Source organism: Sapajus apella, unplaced genomic scaffold (genome assembly GCF_009761245.1).
Source record: "Sapajus apella isolate SASKATOON/1434 unplaced genomic scaffold, GSC_monkey_1.0 scaffold4, whole genome shotgun sequence".
Classification (NCBI taxonomy): Eukaryota; Metazoa; Chordata; class Mammalia; order Primates; family Cebidae; genus Sapajus; species Sapajus apella.
Window position 1 is genome coordinate 23560656 of NW_022436944.1, and position 18427 is coordinate 23579082.

Sequence of the window (18427 nt, forward strand, 5' to 3'; positions counted from 1 at the left end):
AGCTGGGAGCTGAAGAAGTAATAATTATAAGAACACCTGGAGAGGCCAAGGTTGTCTTCAAGGTGGTGGGGGCAAGGGGAAGGATGGCCACAGCTTGGACAGTAGCCAGAAACAGAAGTAGGAAGAGAGGTTTAGGAGAAGATTTTAACTCCTGCCTTCACCTCTTCACCTCATTGTTTTAAGGTGATCATCCGCCCACCCCCACTGCACCAGCCCAAGGCATCCATGGTGGTGTCAGGGGGTAAACAATGCGATGAAAGTGTGAGAATTGCCATTGGGCACTCTTTTCTCCATCTTCTGCACCCCCAAACTCTTTGGGCTAATGGAAGATGGATGGCCTGAAGAGATCGTTTCTTCTCAGTATTGCTTCATTCAAAATATTTAGAGGCAAATTCCTGACAGGAATTTCTTTTCTTTTTTTTTTTCCATTTATTTATTTTATTGCATTTTAGGTTTTGGGGTACATGTAAAGAACATGCAAGATTGTTGCATAGGTACACTCGTGGCAGTGTGGTTTGCTGCCTTCCTCCCCATCTCCTACATCTGGCATCTCTCCCCTTGCAGACACTGATGTTCAAAAATTTGGTTGTGCTAACGCTTTTCTCCACCCTGGAGCTCACCCTTTTCCTTCTGAAAATCACTGAGGGGATATTCCAGTGTGTATATGGTCCTTTCCCCATACACATGGCCTAACAAGATCAACCCCAGGAAAATGTGACCTCCCAGGCCAAAACAGCATGAAGCTCAATGCATACAATCACTAGAAAACAGACCAAAAGCTGAACATGGAATATCAACATGAAGCAAAATTACTGGAACAGGTGGACCAAGCATTTAAAATAGGCATAATTAGTGTCCTTAAAGAGATAAAGGATGATGTTAGTAATATGAAGCGGGTACAAGAAGATGTAATAAGAACCAGATGAAAAAATTAAATTTCAAATATCTAAAATTGAAATAGAGAAATAACAGACACTCAGAGCTTAGGTACTTTTGCCCAACACGGGATCAGAACCAGTCAATGGAAACGTCAGCTAAAGCAAAGAATTATTCTATAAAATGGCACAAATATCTTAGGTATTTATTTTTCACTTATAAATTATATATTTATTTTCCAATTTTTTAATAAGGATAATACTTTTTCTTTGAGTATTGCAGTTTTTAGTTGCCTTTCTTTCGCAATGTACACCCAAAATATATAAACCAGAATTTCTAGTTTTCCTGTTTCTTTAGTTTTGAGATAAAAATTAAAGACATTGGCAAATATAAGAATCCATCTGTACATATACACCACGGAATACTATGCAGCCATAAAAAAAGATGAGTTCATGTCCTTTGCAGGGACATGGATGAAACTGGAAACCATTATTCTCAGCAAATTGACACAAGAACAGAAAACCAAACACTGCATGTTTTCACTCATAAATGAGTGTTGAACAATAAGAACACATGGACACAGGGAGGGGAACATCACACACTGGGGCCTAGGGGGTCGGGGACTAGAAGGGGAATAGCAGTTGGGGGATTGGGGAGGAATAGCATTAGGAGAAATATCTAATATAGATGACGGGGTGATGGATGCAGCAAACCACCATGGCACGTGTATACCGATGTAACAAACCTGCGTGATCTGCACATGTAGCCCAGAACTTAAAGTATAATAAATAAATAAACAAACAAATAAAAGAATCCATCTGTATTTGGATATACATTTTTGCAACATTTTACAATTGTCCTGCTTACTACTAATTTAGTAGTATTTTCAAACCAACTTAATTTTATCAAGTCTTTCTGCATATTTAACAGTTTTTTGAAAAATATCAACTTTCTCTCATATTCACATTTAACCTGTACAAATTATGCAATTACAAATATCAATTTAAAGTAGATATAAACAAATTTTGGAACAAGCATGGTTCGTTACTGTTAAGCATAAAATCCATGTGATGGAAGCAGAAGTTACCTGGGCACACTGGAGAACAACCTACTAACCATCAGCATTTAGTGTACAGAGGACATTAGACAGTATGTTTTACAGAACAAATAGAGGATTATTCTAGAGAGTGGAGACTAAGATCTTCTGGCACACATCTATTATACAGTCTTTCTCCATATATATGTACATAATTTTTTGCAAATAAACTAATTTTTGAAAATCATCATAAATACACATATACAAGAGCACTTTCTCAGGGATCTTTACAGGGTAACTTTGAAGGACCTAAACAGATTGGAACAAAAACAAAATTGACCCCCAACCACAGAAATAAATCAAAGCTAAAACTCTCATTCAGAACTGTTTTATGCATGCATGGTTTTTTATGTGAAATATAACTTTCTTCCTTGGAAACAGAGTTATATTCATACACTGTAATAACTTATAATTTTTGACATTTTGCCTATATTGTCAAGGGTGTGCAGTAACTTCAACACAAATAGGCTTTACAGAGGGGAGCTTTATAAATCTCATCAAAAGAAAGCTCAAAATAGTTAATTGGTGTAAAATAAGAATTTTCTGGAAGTTAATATAAACACTGACAATCTACAGTTACTATATTTTAACTATCCATTGCAAAGGAACAAGTCAACCAAACATAACTTTCATTAGCTATTGATTTATTTATAACCATGACTTTATAAAAATTATCTGATAGCTAGTTCTCCAATTGAATGACATTATCCAAATGTCATATTTTTTGTCTTTCATCTTCATTGATTTCTCTGATTTAGATTTTTACACTCTCTAAGCTTCAAGCTTTCTATTGCATGCCTTTCCATAGTCCACTCTGCCAGAGATCAGAAATTGATTCAAAGTCATCTGCCTAATGAAAATGATTTTTAATCCTTTGTTGTAGCTTTTTATTTTCTTTGTTAGTTAAATAAATTTATAACCACCTGTAGAACAAAAATTAAGGCTTTTAATATTGCTGTTTACATTTAGCATGAAGTTGAGTGCTATATCCCTTTATTACATTTAAAATCATCCTGAAATACATAAGAAAAGCATCTGTGCCTCTTCACCTTCTAAATTGTGAAGTATCTACAGATATATTATCCAAAAGATGACCGAAAAGCAAAAGGAAAAGTTGAGCAATGAATTTGGTCAGGTTAAATAGTAAATCAGTTTAATTAGTCCTCTTATTCTTTTGCCCCAAAAATTGGAGATGGGGGAAATGTGGTAAAAGAAATTTTTCTGGAAAATTCTGATTACCATTTTATATATTTTTATATATAAAAACTACCAAATATATATATATATATATATATATATATATATATATATATATAACTACCAAATATAGAAAACTGCCAAATTTAGAAAATTTTTCAAAGGAATCTCAATATAACATGTACTGACACAAATGAAAATGTTTATTGGGAATAAAGTAACATAAAACAAGCTCTTGAAATCTTCAAGCTGGTTAGGAAACTAAGTGTTATTTCAGACAGATGCAGCACTAGTGACAAAGCCTGCTTGGTTGAATACTGGTTTGATTCTAGTGTTTTGTGTTTGTCCTAATGATCTAAAGCATTCCACTTTGAAATGGCTGATCATGAAACATCACTGAATAATGTTCTAAATCCTAGGTATTTTGGTTTGCAATACTTTTATCAAGGAATTGGGTTGGTCTGAAGGGATCAAACATAGCTCAAGATATCTGGGATGTAACATTCTGTTTGTTGCCAGTGGTAAATATTAATTTAGAAAAAGGGCATGATTCTCATAGTGGATGGTATGGAGTATCCTCAGTCACGTCTTAAACAGTTGTTACTCATCTGACTGGCAAAGGCTAGGTTTTTGGTACTCAATTCAGACACCTTAAAAATAACGTAATTAGAAATCTTCCTTTTTTTTCATGTGTTGCTATGGACTGCATGTTTGTGTTCCCCCATGTTGAAACCTAGCCCCAAATTTAATGGTATTTGGAGTCTGCGTCTTTGGGAGGTAATTAGGTCATGATGGTGGAGCCCTCACTAGTGGGATTCACACCACTATTAAAAGAGACATGAGAGCTCGCTTGCTCATTCTCTCCACTCTCCAGCGTATGAAGCTACAACTCAAAGACAGCTGTCTATCTACAAACTGGGAAATGGGCTCTCAACACCATAACTGCAGCCACCTTAATGTTGGACTCCCTAACCTCCAGAACTGTGATAAATGGATATTTGTTGTTTAAGCCACCCGGCCTATGGTATATTCATTATAGAAGCCAAAACTAAGGTGTGTCTTCTTCATACTCCCACCTGAGAGTTTAGCATAGGCTAATTACAAAGACAAAAATACACAAGTAATATATAACACCTAGAGTGAACATTTTTGTAAACTATGGGCTTTGGCTAATGATGCTTCAACATAGATTCATTAATTGTAACAAATGCACAACTCTAATGGGGGATATTAATATGAGAGAGGTTGTGCATGTGTTGGGGTAGAAGGTATATGGGGTATGTCTGTACCTTCCTCTCAATTTTGCTTATGAACCTAAAATTGCTCTAAAAATAAAATCTTAAGGTAATATGCACAAGAAGAATAAGGAAGGAGGTCGGGAATAGCAAAATGGAAAAAGTTAAAGAAAAGGGAGTGTTAACCTTTGAAAATGTGATAATGTATGAATTTTCCATACCAGTACCTAATATTAATATCAATGTTTTTCTTGGCTTATTCATTAAGGGATTTTTTTAAAGACACAATTTTAATTTCTGCACAGAAAATATATTGTTTCAACTAGGCAGTTTTCTTTAGTTAGTATTTATTGGCAAAACCACAGAGAAACTAATTGTGTTATTTTACAGCTTTTATTTTTTCAAAGGACCAGTCCTATTCGATTTACTGAGAAAATCTTTTGGAGAATACTTGTTTGAATGTAACCAGAATTGCATTCAAGTAAATGTTCTTCAAAAGAATCCCCCAGCCTTTGCAGATATTCTAGATTCAAGGCTTCATATGTCAACCACAAACTCCCAGCAGCAAAATGTTTACTTTCAAGACTAATAAGACTGTTGAATGAAAAGTGGCAATTGCTGCCTAAACTGTAAAATTGCCTACTATTGCAACTATTCTGACAAAAATCCCCTCTCTGCTGTTAGAGCCAAGCAATATAAAATAAAATGATACCCTATGTGACTTATTTTCTGTGAACCAAAGAAATAGGGAAAGCGGTTGAAAGTAATAGCCAAATTTTAGCTGAACGGAAGGAAGGATTTCTAACATTTATATAGGTCCAAAAATGCCAATCAATTCCTTGGGAAGTAGTGAGGTTTCTGCCTTTGGCAATGTTCAGTTCCAGGTTGAGCAGCCCCTTGACAAGCGTATGGGAGCAATCAAGCATTGGATGGATGTTTGGACTATATACATTACAAAGTAATTCTACTCTTGAAGTCTTATGGTCCAAACTCTGTGTGTATATGTGTACCTGTATTTAAATTCATCAAAATAGATCTAAGGGCAATCTTATTTCGTGACCAGTATCTCTGAGCAGGATCATGATAAGCACTCTGTGAAGGTGCAAACATGAGAAACCATTCTCAACTTAATGGTATGTTAACTTAAATGCAACCTTACAAAATCCTGTAATGACTTTTGCTTTAACAGCAAAAAAAATTTTTAAAGGGAAGAGTCAAAAGTGGAAAACTTCCAGAAAGATGAATACTATTATCGTTGTTTACTGGCTAAAGTAATTAAGCAAATTAAGAGAAAATGGCCTTCGCCTTAAGTTATAAGCTTGAAGATTTCAAGGAAATCTAGCTACCGTGTTTGTTCAGTATTTATTCAGTTTAATGAAGCCCAACTCCTTGTAGCTGTAACTACATTTATTTCCTATATTAACTTTACTCACTTAATGATGCCTATTCATCTTCCTAAATGTGTTTTGTTATGTTTTTATAAACTGTGCTTTTGAAATTCTCATGTTTTTAAAAAGTAAGATTAAGTTTAAAAGAAGACAATGCAATACAAGAGACAGGAGAGGGCTGGGTAGCAAACAGGAGTGCATAGGGAACCCCAAAATTCTCAAACAAAGAAATATATGATAAAGAGCAGCTCTCTGAACACTTAATTGGTGTACCTCCTCTACTACAGAGACTGGATAGTCTTAAACAACTTGAAGAATGTGATGTTGGATTTGGGGTCCAGTCTACCAATCTGGATGATATTTGCCTTACTCTGGGCATATACATAATCCATATGTATAATTTATATGTATATATAAAGCTATATATAATCATTATCATGTTATTGTAGGGCATAGAGCAAAATTTAGAATTTCTCTGAAGATGAAATTGGGTTGAAAAGAGGGTTATTTGGAAGGGGATTTGTCTTAAAATGTCAAATACATGGCAAGAGCCTTAGTTTTGCTTTTGGGGGGCAGAGAGAGAGAATGAAGATAGGAGGTAATTGGCTTGCATGGGCACATAGTGATAGATATTTGGGGGAGGATAAGTATCCCACCTCCAGCCACACCGAGTTGCTTCCACTAATTGGGTATAAAGAAATTTACCTTTTAAGTTGTTTTTTTTTTAACCTGGGAAAAAAAATGGTCAGAGTCACTGATAGCTTCCCTGCTAACCCCTGACTTGTTCTGATAATCAAACAAGATGTATGTATGAAAATATGCTTTGCAAACTTGAAAGTGTTACAGATATTCACGAATTACATTGTGCAAAAACATTTTGCCACACCAGAGCCTGAATCTTATACAATGCGGAGGCTGCCTAGTCTGGCAGAAATGGCGTGGGCCTTGAACAAAACTCAGGAAAACTCACACCTTCCCTGTATTATATTACTGCAAGTGCATTAATGCCTTTGAAAGTAGTTTTCCCAACTGTAAAATGGGAATACTATTACCAATTCCTGGGTTTCATTGACTTTATAACATAAAGTGTTTTTAAGAATTGTTAAAGTATGTAAAAGATTTTAATACATTGCTTAGTACAATTTAGGTCCTAAAAAATAGAAGTTTCATTACTATTGTTACTATTTTTGAAGTAGCAATATTGATATTACTGTAATGCTTTAGATGTAGAAGGATCTCCAAAGATTGTACTTTACCTATATGTAACTATAAATCTTCAACTTTATAGAGGAAGCCTCACTCTGGGACCGTGACCTTAATAGACACAAAAGCTTTCAGGTCTTTATTGCAGTGCATCTCCTATGCCACCTCTACAGCCCATAGGAATTATTGGGTTCACCTCAAACAAATTTCCTGAGTACTTGGGACTGAGTGAAAATTAAAATCCGAGGAACAGCTCTCTTCTCCTCCCATTCAATAGACAGCCACATCTTCTTGTGCAGCGCCAGCTGCATCCCAAAGACACCATGGTGAAGGTGAAGGCTGGAGTAAATGGATTTGTCTCTGTTGGGCACTTGGTCACCGGAGCTGCTTTTAACTCTAGCAAAGTGGATACTGCTGCCATCAATGACCTCAGCTACATGGCCTACATATTTCAGTATGATTCTACCAATGGCAAGTTCCACAGCGCCATCAAGTCTGAGAATAAGAAGCTTGTCATCAATGGAAATCCCATAACCATCTTCCAGGAGTGAGATCCCACCCCAATCAAATGGGGTGACACTGGCACTGATTATGTTGTGAAATTCACCAGTGTCTTAACTACCATGGAGAAGACTGGGCTCATTTAGCCAAGGGAGCCCAAAGAGTCATCATCTCTGCACCCTCTGCTGATGTTCCCATGTTCATGATGGACGTAAATCATGAGAAATGTGAAAACCACTTCACAGTCATCAGCAATGCTTCCTACACCACCAACTGCTTAGCCTCCCAGCCAAGGTCATCCATGACAGCTTTAGCATCATAGAAGGACTTATGCCATCAATGCCACCTAGAAGACCCTGGGTGGCCCCTCCAGGAAACTGTGGTGTGATGACTGCAGGGCTCTCCAGAACCACATCTCTGCATCTCCTGGTGTTGCCAACACGTGGGCAAAGTCATCCCTGAGCCGAAACAGGAAGCTCATTGGCATATCCTACCATGTTCCCACGGCCAACATCAGTCAGAGACCTTACCTGCCATCTGGAGAGACCTGCCAAATATGATGACATCAGGAAGGTGGTGAAGCAGGCTTTGGAGGGCCCCCGTAAGGGCATCCTGGGCATCCTGAGCACCAGATTGTCTTCTCCAACTTTAACAGTGATGTTCATTCTTCCACTTTTGATGCCGGGACTGGTGTTGCTCTCAATGACCACTTTGTCAAGCTCATTTCCTGGTGTGACCATGAATTTGGCTACAGCAACAGAGTGGTAGACCTTATGGTCCACATGGCCTCCTGGACCACCAGCCCCAGTGAGAGAGCACAAGAGTAAAAGAGAGGCCCTCAGCTGTTGTGCAGTCCCTGCCCCACTCAGTCCCCCACCACCACACTGAGAATCTCCCCTCCTAGGCACAGTTTCCATGCCATACCCCGTGCAGAATGGGAGGGGCCTAGAAAGCCCCACTTTGTCCTGTGCCATCAATAGAGTCCCTGTATTCAGCCCAAACAATTAATTAAGTTAAATCCTAGGAGCAAAAGTTTATCATTTCAATAATATTTATTGCATTGTTTACTTTCAAATTCCCCAATGCAAAAATAAAATTATTCACCTATATGCCAGCTTTGTTCAAAATAGCTATAGATACACTCAATAGTATATAAAATGAAACCTGAGATATTCTTTATAGAAAGGTACCAGTTAGGAATAAAGACAAATTTTATAAGTAAAATGAAAATACACACCAAAATTAATTCTGAGATAAAATTCTAAAGAAAATAACCATTTCATTTCATTTTCATTGCAGTTTTTGAGGTTCTTTAACATCTCGGTTACAATGAATTTCAGTGCATTCCTTAGATAAGTAGATGAAAGTCAATAGGTTGTGTCAAGCCTCATAAAAGCTATGTTGAGGAATTCATGTGAATATAATTAGCATTAGCCAGGTATATTGAACTGCTGTAATACTTCTCTATGAACCATAATAATATGTTAAAATTTCATTTTTTGTATGGATAGAAGGAGGTCAATCAGAAATGATAAACATTTTATAAAATAGGTATGACTTTTTTTACTTTCTAGTAAATACAGTAACTCAGACTAAAAAGCATAGTATCCAATAAGTCTTCAGAGAACATGGTTTGCTAACCAGATTAAGTCACTTAATGAACATATGAATGGTTACCATGAACTTTCAGAGTTTTTAAACACAGATTGTCCTCTTATGCAGTTTAACTATTTCCCCAGTCTTGTTTGCACTATTAACTTGCTTTTTCTCCCCCTCCTTGAAAAAAAAGCCCTGCTAAGCAAAGATTACTTTTAACTTGGGTCCTCTCCAAATGCTCACAAACTGTAAAGTAATGGAAACTAATAATGTTTACCGTACTGAATAAATAAAAAGTTGAGTCAAGTTATTTTTTCTGACCCTGAGTGGGGAAGAAGTAGACGAGATTATTTATATCGAACACTGAATTGACTAGTTTGAAATATGTTGTTATTGTGATTATTATTGGCTTTGGGGTGGGAGATTTTTTTCATTTTTTAAAATTTTATCCAAAATTGACCAATAAGTTTATTCCCTCAGTGATTGCCTACTCCTCCAGGCCAGACTCAGGAAATAAAGTCTTAACGGTGAAATTGGTTCTGTCAGCTGCCCTTGCTGCACAGATTCTCCCTTTGAAATATGTCTTCAGGAGATTTGGCGTATAAAACAAAATTGAATTTTCTTAGAGATTCTCATTAAATGCCCCAAGAAGGAAATTATTATGAAGTGTGTTCATTCAAAGAAATGTTGTTAAATGATATAAATAGACAAAGGAGTGCTAATCAGTACTGCTGCATTGCTATGAAAAAAACCTTTTTTAAAAAGCTAACAACCATCTACAATTCAAAATAAGTGATTCTATCATATTGTCGATGGTTTTTAAAAACGGATAAAAACCACTTTGGCAAGAGTATGGGGAAAAGGGCACCCTCTGCACCATTTGTAGAGATGCAAATTTGTTCATTCTTTCTGAAGGGCAGAATTTTAGTGTGCTTAAAAAGAAAAATTAATGTATACCCTTCATCAGAGGACAACTCATATCAGGAATTTTATCTAAGAAATTTTATCTAACTTTCACTCTACTTTATGGACATCTGCATAATTAAAATTATTCTTTTTATAATTAAAATTATGCAAATGTTCATAAAGTGAGTGAAAGTTATATGGGTATGTACATGTTAATACTCAGCTAGATTTAGCTTTTATTTCCTTAATTGTTTATTATTTAACAATAGATCTTAGATATCTTTCTATACTAGTTCATATAGAACTCCCTAAAATATAGGCTGTTATATGAATGTATTATACTATAACTTATTTAACTATTTCTTATATTATGGATATTTGTTTCCAGGTTTTTGCTAATACAAACAATTCTTATAAAATTTCCTGATTGAAAAATGATGTACTAAATTACTGATGACTTATTGAATAATTCATAAGTAGGTTTTGTTTTCTCCTTTAAATTGATTATTTTTCTGTAATTTGAGTACAAGGAGTGAGCTAGGAATCTATCTTTGGTTTCTGGATATTTTTACCTAAAAGTAGCCAACTTTTGCTGTAAGTCTTTCCAAACTATCTTTCTTCCCAACTAAATCATAAAACTCTTATTTTGTTCTAAATTAATATACATTTTTATTGCAGTACAATAAAATACAAATTTTATTGCTTTTATGATATTTTATAAATACCACAACATTGTGGTTTATGGTATTTTTGGTATTTTATAAATTTATGGTATTTATGGAATCATATATACCATAAAATTACAAATATCATAAAATTGTTGGGAGGTAGGAAGGACTGACAAAAATTGGTTTTCACCTGGAAAAATATACATACAAGAAGAACTAAATAGGAAAGATTGCAGATGTCAGGACAGCTCTCTTTCAGAAGGCAAATAGAAAAGCTGTGTCATACACAGAAAAGCAGGTGTCTGACATGAGCAGCCATGACATCCAGGACTTGAGGGGCCAAGATACTAAATAAAAACGGTGAAACTAAGCTATGTTGAAGGCAGGAGATAATAAAGAAATTAATGAAATGGGAAGGGAGGTGTCTTACAGAAAAAGTGACAAAGCCAAAGTTGCTTCTTGAAAACACTCATAAAATTAATAATTTACCTTACAAGATTCATCAAGAATCAAAAAGAAATCACACAATTTTCTAATAACGTGGGGAAAGATATAATTACAGATACAAATATTGAGGATATTAAGAACAATTGTGTCAGTAAATACAAAAATGTAGATGGAATGACAAATTCTTTGAAAAACATAACTTTCTAAAACCGATGCAAAAGCAAATAGAGTATTTGACTAAACCCATATTTATTAAAATAATTGTATCCATAATTAAGAATCGTCCTACAAAGAAAACTCTAAGTCCAGAATTATTCTAAGCATTTAAGGAAGAGAACAGGAAACTGTTATGTGATACCTGAGTAACTTTAACAATACATCCTGGTAAAACTATGTAAGATATACGGATACAAAAATGCTAAACACAGTTTTAGCAAATTAAATCCAGTAGCATATTTTTTAAAAGGCTAATATATAATGACCAAGTAAGGTTTATTGCAGGAATGCAAGGCTGTTTTAGCATTTGAAAATCAATTGATGTAATTAACAACATTTTAAAATTGAAAAACCAAATAGCATATGATCATCTGAATAGGTAAAGGAAAAACATTTTATAAAAACCAACACATTTTTTAGGGTCTATCTGACAGAGAACAAAAGGCAACTTCTTTGATCTATTTAGACTTTCCATAAATTTGATAGAGAAATATTGAAAATGTTCATTTTGAGATTGAAAAAGACAGGGTGCTCATATCTCATTTGTATTCTGCACTGTGGTGGAAGCCCTATCAAGTTTAATGAAACAAACAAAAAGATGCACAATATCTCATGACTGGAAAAAAAAAATCCTATCCGTATTTGAAAGCAACATGACTGTGAAAATCAAAAAATAACTACTGATAAACTCTGAGAATTATTAAATAAATCTAAGAACCCCCTGAATACTAGATTAATTTAAAAATTCAATTGTGTATATGAATCTAACAACAAACATTAGAAAACGAACTTTGAAAAAGGTACCATTTATAATAATAACAAGAAACATCAATTATCTAGAAATAAATCTGAACAAAGACATGCAAATCTTTATATAAAAATTACTGAGAGAAATGTAAGAAAGCCAAAATAGTTAAAATGATATATTTTATTCATGTATACAAAGCTTCAATATTGAAAATAAGTACATTTTATTCTAATTTATCTGTAAATTAATGCAATTCAACTGAAATGCCAATAGGTAAGTTTTGCAGAAATTGATAATTTGATTCCTAAGTTCAAGTGGCAATGTCAAAAGGCAAAAGTGTCATCTCAGAAAACATCAGTAAAATGTGTTGGCAAGATGTAAAGCAACTAGAATTGCTGATTGGGGTGCAAATTGATACCGCTGCTTTGGGAAACTGCGTGGTACTATGTCCCAACAATTCTACAGAAAGGCAAACAAGTATTTTTAGCAGCAAAATTTATCATAGCCCCAAACTGGAAAAAAACCCGTGTCTATTAGTAGAAGTATGAATAAGTACATTGTGATACATTAATATAATTTTTAAATGAACTAAATACAACACGAAGAATCTCGCAAACATACTGCTGCACCAGAGATGACAAATGCAATGGTATGTACTGTCCAACTCCATTCATATAAAACTGAAAAACAGAAAAGCTAATTTGTGGTGGTAGAGGGGCTAATAGTAGTTATATCTTGGAGAGAGGTGTTGTTGTGAGGAGAAGCAAGAGTGATTCTGGGATGCTGGTAATATTTGTTTTTTTAAAAAAATCTTAAATTATAAACATATGATGTATGTAACTTCCTGGGTAATTAAACATCAACAAAAACATTTCTTTTTTTCTTTCTTTTTCTCTTTCCTTTCTTTCTTTCATTCTTATTTATTTATTTATTTAGAGACGGAGTCTTACTCTATGGTCCAGGCTGGAGTGCAGTGGTGTGAGACTGGCTCACTGCAGCCTCCACCTCCTGAGTTCAAGATATTCTCCTAACTCAGCCTCCCTAGAAGCTGGGACCACAGGTGCACACCACCACGCCTGGCTGATTTTTGTATTTTTTAGTAAAGACAGGGTTTCACCATGTTGTCCAGGCTAATCTCAGACTCCTGGTCTCAAGTGACCCACCCACCTCGGTTTCCCAAAGTACTGGGATTACAGGCATGAGCCACCACACCTGGCCCTAAATATTTCTTTTTTTCTTTTTTCTTTTTGAGATGGAGTCTTGCTTTGTCACCCAGGCTGGAGTGCAATGGCACAATCTTGGCTCTTGGCTCTTGGCTCACTGCAACATCTGCCTCCCAGCTTCAACCTATTCTCCTGCCTCAGCCTCCTGAGCAGCTGAGATTTGCCACCATGCTAGGCTAATTTTTGTATTTTTAGTAGAGACAGGGTTTCACCATGTTGGCCAGCCTGCAACATTTCTTTAAACATGCAAAACTAACCAGGAAAATTCTGAATAATGTAGGGTGTAAGAACAGTCTAGACGATGAAATATTATAACGTATTATGGATCCACATTAATTTAAAAGGGTGTGGTATTGGTAGCAGAATAGAAAATGGGAAAAAAGAGAAGGTTAAAAAATGGACGTAAATGGCAAAATAAAACTTTTGTACTATGTACATGAACACAGTTACTTGTAATGTTGGGAAGTGTTAGATTTCAATAAGTTGAGTGAGTAAATCAAGTTAAAATCCTAGGTTATTCAAAGAAAGCAAATCACTAAAACAAGTACTTAAAATTATGGGCCTCCATGCAAAATGTGAAGCAAAGATTCCCATCATATCTCAATAACAAATAGAAAAAACAAAATGACTTTTTCCATACATTTCTTTCTTTAAGATGATAAGTAGACTAAAATTGGATGATGAAGTAAGTAGGACAAAGGATAACAGACTTTCTTATTATCTGAAAAGAGACAAAATTTGACCACATGCCCTTTTGTTTATAATCTGGAGTGAAAAAGTGTCTGTTTTGTTTTGTTCATTTAACTAATACAGGACTGTAAAAGAGTAATGACAGAACCCCACTTCAAATTAAAAAGTGATTTCTTGATCTCTTCAATGCAAAACTCCAAGGGTAAATTTTGTTTTGGGAGAGATTGAATACAGAAGATTAAATAGTGTTATCAGGAACTAGCTTCTCTTTCAGGCAGCCATTTCTTCTGTGATCCCAAGATGGCTTCCAGCAGCTTCCTGGCCAGACTCTTTCTGATTTCTCATCCTGTGAAAAGGTGGGGGTCTTTGTCTCAGCATTCCCTGCATTAAATTTGATGAATTCAAATGGAATTTTTTTTGGCCCAAACATGTCACACTCATTTCTGAACCAAACATGCTGCTTAAAGAAATGTATCAATTTGAGTGGTTTAGTTCCATATTTGAGCTAGGGAGGCATGAACACATGGGCTGAGAGTAGGGAATGAAGTAGGCACCCCAGAGGGAAATTGGGGTAAGTCCACTAAAAAGAGGCTGAATGGATTCCAGGTGGCAAAATGTTCACTCTAGGGTAATACAGTTGGGATGGTGATAGAAGAAAGAGAGGCAGTATAAGTTAACTTTGGCATTTGTTTACTGATAAAAACTAAATAGCTACGAAGGACTGAATGTTTTTGTTCTCTAAAAATTTGTATGTTGGAGTGCTAATCTCCATCGTAATGATATTTGGAGGTGAGGCTTTTGTGAGGGAGTTAGATCATGATGATAGAACGCTCAGAAATTGGATGGTACCCTTAGACGAAGAAACACAAAGTGATGCTCTCTCTCTCCTCGGTGTGAGAATATAGCAAGTAGATGGCCTTTGCAAACCAGGAAGAGGACTCTCAACGACACCAAATCAGCTTGTATATTGATTGTAGATTTCCCAGCCTCAAGAACCATGAGAAATAAATTTCTGTTGTTTAAGCCATTCGGTTTACAGTATTTCATTTCACCAGCCTGAGGCGATTAAGACAACAGCCAAATCTTGCTTTTTGAAAAAGTAAAGATATAATGAGGCAGAAAAATGTTCCCTGTCCCCTATATTCTTCCTGATGTTTTCAGATTTTCTGTGGTTATTTTGGTGACAATGTTTGTTTCCATGAGCCAGCCTGGAATGTAAAGCAAGCACTCAGGATAATTGATGATGGCTGCTCCTGCAGAAAAAAACTATCTTGTACCGAAGGGGCTGTTTCTTTTTTAATCCTTTCTTTCTGTTACTGGTTTTAAATAATGTTTCTGACAAGATTCTACTTTTCTTTCTGTTAACTGTCAGTGAACAGTATTGGGCATTATTTGTGGGGCTGTAAATACATTACATGAAAAAATAATGAGTCCTTAAAAAGTTAAGAGAAATGCCTCCAGAGGTATTTACCTAACATCGTGATTTATGTTGGTCCAGGAATGAAGTTTCAGAAACTTCCAAATGAAAAGTCTGAAACATTAAATAAAGTCTCTTCCAAATCTGCCTTTCTTGTAGTCCCTGGACACATTTCCCTTTTACTTTTAATCTGAAAGTTGGAGAACGGTTTTCATGTTCAACTTAAATTGTTTAGTTAATGGTCTAAGAATAACTCTTGGGAACATCCCTCATCATAGCATGTTATTACTCTATTCTTCTGACTGAATTTGATGTATCTATTGTGTTCTTGCTGCAAAAACTGATTTCTGGGATTAATCATTTTCTTTTTAGCAGCTAAAAATTGTAGACATTTAATGGATATACCTACATCAGTCAATTTAATGAGTTTCATTGTCTGAGGTTTGAAATATACCAATCACTCTAATGTTAAAATATAATTGACATTCATCCGTATTTCAAGTTTCTAAGTTTTCCAACTTTGTCTCTCCTGCCTGCCTAAGAAGGGTAATTTAGTTTAAGCTTTAAAAACAAATTGTTTGGTGCCTAGGAAGTCAAGTGGATCTACAGCGTAATCTGCAAAGGGTTAAATAACCTTTGTGTCATTTACTACAGTATACCTTCAGCAAATCACTTAGCTTCAGTTTCTTTAACAGGACTATTTTGTCATATTAGCAGGCATTGTTCCATGGAAGGATCATGCTGCTTAATATTACCCAGGGGTGTCTCTGGCAGCCTTAAGTTGGAAAGAATGGGATGTTGATGTGGCTGTGGCACCTGTCCCTGGGTCAAGAGCCAGGGTCTCCATCCTCCTCCAGAGGCTAAGCACAAGGCCAGAGGGGTGGCCTTCCAGTTAAAGGAGACCCAGCCAGTTGTCAAATACAGCTACAAGAAAATAAGTGCACTGAAACCTGAGTTATAATTAATGTTTTTTTGTTTTATGTTTTTGTTTCAGTTGTTTGAATTTATGAACTTTTTGGCAGAGAACGTCATCTTCTGTTACATGGGCCTGGCACTGTTCACATTCCAGAATCATATCTTTAATGCCCTTTTTATACTTGGAGCCTTTGTATCCTTTTTAATACAGAACATGGGGTGATTAGAGAAGATAACAAATGACTTACTTTTACTGATTATTCTGTTAAATCATTAAAGCAATTTCCTAAAGTCCACTGCTAGTCTCAGACACAAGGCAGATATGTGATTTCTAGTTAGGGGAAAAAAATATCCTAAGAAATTAGGACCTCTATTGCATAATTATGGTTCAGGATAAGAACTTTGGAAATAACTATGGAAATGTGGTGGGGGGGGGACTAAAGGAAATTATATTTTTCAAGCATTCAAAATATGTTTAACTATAATTATGAATCATTTACATAAAAATTATGTCAGTGTATTCTTTATAGAGAAACAGACTTTAATCTGCATTAGGGTATATCAAGAAGCATCCAGGATTATTCAGCTTCGGAAATGTTTTCATTGCAAGATGATAAAATCTTTTTTCCAATGAAGACTTCAAAAACAGGACAGAAAATCAGATGAAATTAGCTTGATGTATGTGTTTTCAGCAGCATAAGCATTGTTCAAATGTAGGCTTGTTTGAATAAGATAGCACCCTTCCTTTCCTATGAAGACAGATAAAATCTAGACCTCACTTTTAATGCAGAGGATTTTCCTAGCTCTAGGCCTGGAACAGGAGGTATTTCCACTGGGAATGGTTATCTATTCAAAAGGATGTTTAGCCATTAGGAATGTCCCCAAAGACAGTCAGCAACTGTTGTACTTCTTCCCACTTGGGAGATGGGCAGATGCCACCTTGGACACAGATAGTCCTAACAGCCAGGAGAGGCAATCCCTCTCTTTAAATTGTGTTCCAGTTAAACATCTGCATTTGCTTCTTAGCCTCTTTTCATTGAGTATCCAGCTGAACCCTAAAAATTTCATCTAAAACCTGTAATTTAAAAGGAAGCTATCTCTTCCTAAATAACTCCGTCCCATTGAGGACAAACCTGAATAGCCCATCTGGGAAGGAGTCAAAGACAACAAAAAGGGAAAGATGAACAGCACCAATATTTTCAAAGATTTTTATTTATAAAACTTTGATTTTTAGTAAATTGCCATGGAAAGCAACAGTTATGTAATTAGACAGGTAATTCCTCTCAAAATTAATTCATCAAAAGAAAAAGGTATGCAAAGCTTGCTAGATATAGGGAATATAAACTGGTAAGAAGCAAGATGGTAAACATGAACAGAATCACATTTATACGTTCTAAATTGCCATTTGGGAGGATAATCCCACAGTATCTGAACGGTCTCTACCTCACATTTTACAGCAGAATTGAGGATAGTCAGTCATCAGCAATATAAATGTGATTAGAAAATTTACAGTGATTGAAATGGCGTTGGGCTAACAATTTTAAAGCAAGTATCAAAGAAAGGCAGAGTTCTCTATTATTTCTGGAAATAAATTGGCATTGAAATACAAATTTTGGAAGCAAACTGGACAAATGTGAATTGATATGTTTATTTCTGGTTTTTTGGGTCATAATGCAGAGAAGCTTAAGGACATAATATTCAAGCTCAAGATTCAGCCATCATTGCAGCAATATTTTCCTCAATGTTTCCCTGTGCTTATCTATAGCTAGCAATTTTTGTTGCCAGAGCCTGCAACATTTATCCCCTCTCCTTCCTCCTGAATCTGGGCCGAAAACAGAAGATCCCCTGGAACTTTCAGCATATGATGATGTTTTCAGGTATGTGAACTATATTATGTGTTCGTGCTGCTGGTTCTCTCACACTTTTACAGAACGTGAGAAATCTTGAGGAGATTTAGAACCCTTGTGGGGACACAACTTTTCTTTACCCCGTTGTACCTAATACCATGCTGATTCTCCGTAAGTTCTGAGGAAGAGCAGGATTTCTCTTTCGAAGTGGTGGCAAATGAAATTAAAGGGAATCTTGTTAGTATAGCTTCAAGGTAT

The 18427-nt window shown here is 35.6% G+C and overlaps 1 protein-coding gene and 1 pseudogene across 2 annotated transcripts in view; both read left to right on the plus strand.

Moving 5' to 3' along the window:
* SLC9A9 (solute carrier family 9 member A9) overlaps positions 1 to 18427 on the plus strand; it is a 579933-nt gene that overhangs the window by 327255 nt on the left and 234251 nt on the right. For both annotated transcript variants that reach the window (XM_032258640.1, XM_032258631.1), the window contains exons 10-11: positions 16402 to 16515; positions 18088 to 18199. In XM_032258640.1, coding sequence (XP_032114531.1) covers positions 16402 to 16515; positions 18088 to 18199 — 226 coding nt within the window. The remainder of the gene's footprint in view (positions 1 to 16401; positions 16516 to 18087; positions 18200 to 18427) is intronic.
* On the plus strand, positions 1619 to 8730 carry LOC116536791 (annotated as a pseudogene).